This window comes from Pediculus humanus, genomic scaffold, assembly GCF_000006295.1.
Source record: "Pediculus humanus corporis 1103172107688 genomic scaffold, whole genome shotgun sequence".
Taxonomy (NCBI): domain Eukaryota; kingdom Metazoa; phylum Arthropoda; class Insecta; order Psocodea; family Pediculidae; genus Pediculus; species Pediculus humanus.
Genome location: NW_002987295.1, coordinates 75,560 through 82,816, shown reverse-complemented (window position 1 = coordinate 82,816; position 7,257 = coordinate 75,560). Strand labels below are relative to the sequence as shown.

Here is a 7,257-nt window from a genome sequence, read left to right as displayed (position 1 = left end):
GAATAATTATTCATTAAACAATTAAAAACTTACCTGTTTAGTAATAAAATAAAATAAAATTTTAACTTACATTTTGAGTCCATGTAGCTCTCCTGCTTCCATGGATGCCCCTAGAAGCGTGGCTGACTCTCTAAAGAGAGTAGCTACCTGCATGTGCACTGGGGAAAAAAAAAAAAAAAAAAACACAACAACACTTGGCTATATCACGTTTTAACCATTCGGACACACACACACACACACACACACAAACGGTCACAAATAAAAAAAAAAAAAAAAAAACCGCGAATAAAAAATCACTAGACTAATAACGATAACGAAACGTTAACGGAGAGGATGAGTGTGTGTACCTTTTTTTTGTTATTTTTTTTTTTACTCGAATACTTATAACTCATTTCAAATAAATGTGAATTCTAAACACGAATATATGTAAACCTCACCCCGTTTACACAATGAAATCTTCGCTACTATTGGCTCATCGTCACATTGCTGAAAAATCAATACCAAGCATCCCCCTTTCCTCCCCTTCCTCCCTCCCCCTCCCACTCCCCTTTCATTTTTACACTTCACACAACAACCGAGAAAAGGAATGAAAGAGTAGACGATAAAAAGAAAGAAAGTACGTTCACAAATCGCGTGACATTTAAATTTATATAATTTTTTTTAAATCGTTTTTATATTTCCATAGAGAAAGAAAACATAACGGTGAAATATGTATTTAAGTAATTAATTCCAAATAAAAATTAATCAATTAACAAAATCGTCAATGTTTTCCCACCCCCCCCCTCTCTCTCTCTCTTCAAAAAAAAATTATTATTATTATTATGTAAATGGACGATTTAACGTCTGTCTACTGCTACTACTAGTTTCTTATCAGTCGAAAACGTCTTGACTAAAATAAAATAAGCTCGAATAATAATATTAAAAAAACAGAAAAAAAAAAAAAAATGGAAACCTTTTGCGCTTGTCCACATATGATTCCAAAATTAATGACGTCATTCAACAAATTCCGCTTTCCTATTTGTTGAATCTAAAATTTCACGTGTCACCTTTTTTTTTTAAATCATCAACCAACAAACCTTTTTTTTTTTTTAAAAAAAAAAAAAATATTTAAAAACATCAAAAAGCCCAAAAAATAAACTTCTATATTTAATAATAATAATAATAATAAAAGAAAGTACATTTTTTTTTTTTTTTAATAATAATAATTACAATATAAATGAATTTTTTTTTTTTTTTTGAATTTTATGCACTTGAACTTAAAGCAAAATTTAAACAAAAATTTCTTTTTTTAACAAAAAAAAAAAAAAAAAAAAAAAAAAAGTGCATAAATTACAATTAATTAATTACTCTTATTATTTATAATAATAATAATAATAATAATAATAAAAATCTTACTATATATATATTTATAAAAAAAATTTTTAATTTTTAACTTTTTTTTTTTACAATATAATAATAATTATTAATTTTTTAACTGAAAAAAAAAAATTGATTTATTCAAAACAAATTAAATATTTATATATATATATATGATTGAAATTAATTAATAATTAATAATGATAATAATAATAAAATATAATTTCTTTACGGTAATTTGTTAATAAAAATTTTTCCATTTGTGGCAATTATACCATGCCAACCAAGTCGTCGTATAAAAATTTTCAATTTTCTTTTAAATTCAAAGTGAAAAAAAAAAAAAAAAAAAACTTAAATAAAATCTTTTGCCTTTTTCATTATTAAAAAATTTTTACTCATTAACCAACAGAGAGCTTCTTCCTCTTCTTCTACCCTTTTCCCTTTTTTTTAAACAATTATTACATTTTAAAATAAAAAAAAAAAATCAAATTCTAAATGTGTGTGTGTGTGTGTGAGGGTGGGTCCCCAAGTAAAACATAAAAAAAAAAAATTTTCTATTATTTAATTCGGTGACCACATTTTTTTTTTCTATTTTAATAAATTTGTATTTATCAAAACTTTTTTTATTTCATCTCAAATAATTTATTTAAGGCCTTTCACTTGTTAATTTAATTAATTTTCAAACAAAAATTTTTTTTATTTTAAAATGTAATAGAACTGATTATTTTATTGACATCATTACTCCTGTTATACCCCCTCCCTTCCTTTTTAATAATAATTTCACCCTTAAATAAATTGAACAAAAAAAAACAAAAATTTTTAATACTTTAGCAAGGCACACCTAAAATTCAATTTTTTTTTTTTTTAAAGAGAAAATGAATCCAATTACAAATAACTAATAATTTTTTTTGTTACACGCAAAAGGCCACCTTCTTTATATATTTATATATATAATTTTAAAAATATTTAAATTTCTTTACTTTAAACAATAATTTTTTACAATGTGGTAATTGATTTTATATTTATTTTTTAAATTACATATTTATTATTATTATTATTATTTTGTAAAATTAATATTTATCAAGCACTTACTACAAATTTAGAGTAACATTTATCCCCTTGAACTAAACATAAGAATACTGACAACATTAATATAATTATTTACCTTATTTACTTAAATATATATTTATATATGTACTCAAATAAATCTCTTTCATTATTATTATTATTATTATTATTAATTAAAAAAATTAAATCAAAATAGTGTTAAAATAATTCTCTAATAGTATTTGTTGAAAAACGTTGACCCTTTTTTTTTTTTTTTTTTTTTTTTTTTTTTTTAATAAATTTATACAAATAAGAAGAATATATAAATCGTCCTTATTATTTATCTTGAAGAAAATTTTTTTCTTTACGATTTTAGGTTTCGAATCCTTGACTAGCCTGTTCCTGAAAAAAAAAAAAAAAAAAAATATCCAGTAAAATTAAATATTTAAAAATAAAAAAAAAATAAAATAATTTTATTGAAATAAAATTTACATTTAATAAACTGACTCTATATTCGTCTGCTTCCATTCTTAATATGTATGGTATAACGCTATCGATTTGAACATTTCCAATCAATCCGGCAAAAAATAATTCCTCCATTATTTGAGGCTGAAAATTATTTTGAAAAAAATAATAATAATATTTGTGGCAGTCGATTAAAAATAAAAAATAAATTCATTCGATGAAATGAAAAATAAACTGACTTGTAAAAACCTCAACGGTAAAAGCCTCAGCAACAATTTAGACGATCTGTTGTCTTCCTCTGAATTATTTTTAGCCACGTAGCTTTTCAATTCTTGCAATGCTTTCTCTTGCAATCGATCGATTTGCCTTTTAAGTGCTAATGGTAGTCCAGGCAAATGCCAACTGAATAATACTAAAGCTTTTAAGTAAGCATATTCATGGTTGTCTATTTGAAGACTTACCATTCTGGTAACGTATTCGTGTAGCTTGAAGATGTGATCGGTAATCTGTTTTTTTTTTAATTAAAATAAAAACGGAAAATATGTGTTAAAAAACTAATAAATTTTTAAAAAATTGATAAATTTAAATAAAAATATGTGAATTCTCACATCAATTAATCTCTGAGCAGCCATTGTGTCTTGAGTCACAGCCGTTCTCAGGTAAGCTATTATAGGAGCAAGCATTGCTCTAAGAGGAAGAATTTGTGAACATTGAGAAAGACCGAGAGCAAAAAGCTCTGGCCAACATCGTCGAACAAGAGCAACTTGAAGATCGTGGCTAATTATTAAGAAAAAAAAAAAGTTATAATTTTAATTTAAGATAAAACAAAAAAACGGGAAAAAGATGTAATTACCTTAAATTTTGAAAAGCACTGATACTTCTTGCCCAATGGATAGAAAGAAATAATAATCTGCAAGCACTTTCACAAACGTAATGCACATTTAAGTGTACAGGAACAGGACTAGGAGTTTGTAAATTAAAAGTTGAATGGTAATCTTGAAGAAGGCTTTCATCACAATCTAAAGGCTTTCTATCTTCTTCCGTTGCACTTTCATTAGCATTATAATTCTACATTTAAAAAAAATTTAATTTTAATAACTTATCCTTTTTAGGTTAAATAATGTTTTTTAAAACAATTATTCAAGTTGATTTACCTCGTTTAATAATTTAGACAATAAATCTAAAGATTCCTTTAAAGTTTTTTCTCGGGCCCAGGATAATGCATCTCCTGATTCCTCGTTCACATCACTTTCAGCCGAATCTTCCTCATCGCTCATATGGGGAGATTCCCTTTTAACAATTTCATTGCCTAAATGTACAAACATATTATATTTAATTAGAAGCTCTAAATTAAAATTGAATAAAAATAAGATTAAATATAAAAAATTTGAAAATTTTAATTGTTTTTAATTAAATATTCTGATATCTACATGTACATGTATTTCAATAAACTTACATGAAGATTTGCCCAAAGTTGTCGCAGTCAAAAGACCTAAATCAGCCAATCCAAAGGCCGCAGCAAAGGCACTTGGTGCATTTTCTAAATCCTTTCTTAAGTAAATTTTAGAATTAATATCAGTAGGCAAAAAGGGTTGAGAATTATTGTTTGAAGCAATCAAACTGGATAGATCTCGTGAATTTTTTTCACTGATTGGTTTTCTCTCATGTTGTACAGCTAAAAAGGAAAAAAGTATTTGTTTTTGAAAATGTAATCGATAATTCACTTTTAATTCAATCGAATTCACTTTGAATAAAATTTTATACCTGAAAAAAAAGTTAACCCATCTTATCATTTTGTAATAATAATACTTACAATCACTTCTCATTCCTTTCTCTAAACATTTTTGCAATCTGCAATATTGACATCTATTCCTATGATGTTTGGTTACTTCACAATTTTTTGTACCTCTACATTGATAACCTAACTGTTTTCTTATAGACCTTTTAAAAAAACCTTTACATCCTTCACAACTGATGGCTCCATAATGTCTTCCTGAAATATTGTACAAAAATATTTTAAAAACATGGAATGTTTACAAATTTACTCGAAAAATTTTTTAAAAATTTTACCTGAAGCCCTGTCACCGCAAACAACACATAATTCGACGGCTAAACAAAGAGATCTCACTTTGTCCGAGCTCATATTTAAATCCATGGCCTGTTCAATTTTTAGATTAGATGACATATTTAAATCTAAGGCTTGCTCCACCTTTAGACCAGAAGAAATATTTAAATCAAGAGCTTGTTCCATTTTAATACCATAGTTAAGATGAGGTTGCTCCATTTTAATAGCACAGTTAAGAGGCGGCTGCTCCATTTTAATATCAGCTTCTAAATCATTGCTTCTATATTTTGCAGTCATTTTTATTTATTTTAAAAAATATAAAAGTTTCATTATTATTTGACCTACTAACAAAAACATAAAATTTTATCTATGAGTATTTAAAAATATAAATTATTAACTCTGTAAAATAAAAAATTGATAAATTTAAAGTAGTTAGAAATCATATTAATTAAACAAGTAAAGAATTAAGTACATTAACAGAGTAGTACCATGAAAATTACTGACATATTTAGACCATAAAAAATAATTTTAGACTAAAATCTATCACTTTTTTTTTACTTAAAAATATTTACTGTGTTATTTTCGAGTAAAATCATAAAATAAATTTCAGATGCATTTAAATTACAGATAATTTTATATATTATATAAAATGTTAAATTGGCACAAATAAATTTTTCTACATGTACATAAAATTTTATTAAAAAAACAACCATGCTACTGCCAAAAGATATTTGTTATTTAATTTTCACTTAAACATTTTACCGAAACCTTTACATAACAGCAAAAAATGAAAAAATTTTTATGAATATTATCAAGTTTTAAGTATAATTATAAATGTAAATAAAAATTATACATAAAGAAACTTGAGGTTAATGTCTTAAAAATGTGTAAGTTTTTTTTAAAAAAAGAATTGAATAAAGCTTAAAGCTTTTATTGACCAAAACATATTTTGTGCTAATTAGGTAAAATTATTAGGTAAAAAAAAATGACATAAAAAAAAAAAAATAATATGAGAATAATAAATTTTTAATTAAAAAATTAAATCCTTTCCTACCTCTGAAATGAATTTAAATTTTATTATTTTTATAACAATATCCTTATACTTGAAAATAATTTTTAAAAAAATTTCAATTGTAATAAACTGTAAAAAAGTGAATGTGGCGTTTGAACTGTCGCACCTATGATCCCACGGCCTTCACCCAGGTACTCAGGTAATCAAACTAGTTTCGCACCAAAGGTCAATCACAATAAAACTGGATTTATATTTGAATCGAAATTTTATATTTTATATTAAAATCCAAACAATTAAAAACAATATATATTTTTTTTTTTAATTATGATTTTTAACTTGTATTTACCATGTTATTTATATATTTTTTTCTAATATTTTTGTTATCTCACCTTTTTCACCCAAATTAGACCTTAAGCCTGTTTTATCGTAAATCACAAACATTCACGCAAATATTCAATAAAATTTTAATTTCAACAAATAAAATTCTTACCTTTGAAAATTATTTTAAAACTCGAAGCCAAAATTTACTCTGATAATTATTATTATTAAAAATAATCTGTGTTGTGAAGAGTAAGTAAATAAATTAATCACCTTGGTTAGTGCTTTCACACATATTATTACATGTGTTGCCAACATAAATTCTGCGAAAACAAAAAGTACTAGGGAAATTTTTTTTTTTTTTTTTTGTTAAAATAAAAAAACTTTGAATTTAATATAATCATTTTTATTACAGTTTAAAAAATACGTTGAAAATACTACATCAATTTTTATTTTTAGTTATTAAAGAAACGAATTAACATTTAATTTAAAATTATTTATAAAAAAATTATCGATAAAATGGTGACTGTATACTAAGTATAGTTGTTAAATTTAAAACGGTGCGCGGGATTTTAACCAAATAAAAATTTTACATTTTTTTGTTTTACCAAGGGTACTTTCAGAATTTCCTTTGATTAATTACCCACGTTAAGTGTTCTACTTGAAAAAAAAATTAGTTTTTGTTAGGACGAACTTAAAAATAAATCTTATATATCTAAATTTATAAATTTTTCAAAATGCTTTGCCAAATTAATTAACCTTTTAAAAAAGAATTTTGTGGTATGCTATAAATAATATTCGTTTTCCCAATTTTCTCTCTGTAGATATTCAATAATATATAAATACATAGATTATATATATATTTATGTAAATTCATGTGTATTTTTAAAAATTAATATTATATTTAGAAACGAAACAGATTCACTTATAATTTATTTACGTTATTTTACACAAGTAGTGAACACGTATTTTGCGAAGGCGGTATCACGAAAAA

The 7,257-nt window shown here is 24.2% G+C and overlaps 1 protein-coding gene across 1 annotated transcript; it reads right to left on the bottom strand.

Moving 5' to 3' along the window:
- Positions 1 to 2,775: 2,775 nt before the first annotated feature.
- Positions 2,776 to 5,230, bottom strand: Phum_PHUM301950 (Orphan nuclear receptor TR4, putative; the record flags this gene model as incomplete). Its single annotated transcript, XM_002427164.1, has 9 exons — positions 2,776 to 2,805; positions 2,896 to 3,012; positions 3,108 to 3,374; positions 3,477 to 3,645; positions 3,722 to 3,936; positions 4,023 to 4,211; positions 4,305 to 4,543; positions 4,682 to 4,861; positions 4,939 to 5,230. The coding sequence occupies 9 exons, from the start codon at positions 5,228 to 5,230 to the stop codon at positions 2,776 to 2,778; spliced, it is 1,698 nt and encodes a 565-aa protein (XP_002427209.1).
- Positions 5,231 to 7,257: the final 2,027 nt, after the last annotated feature.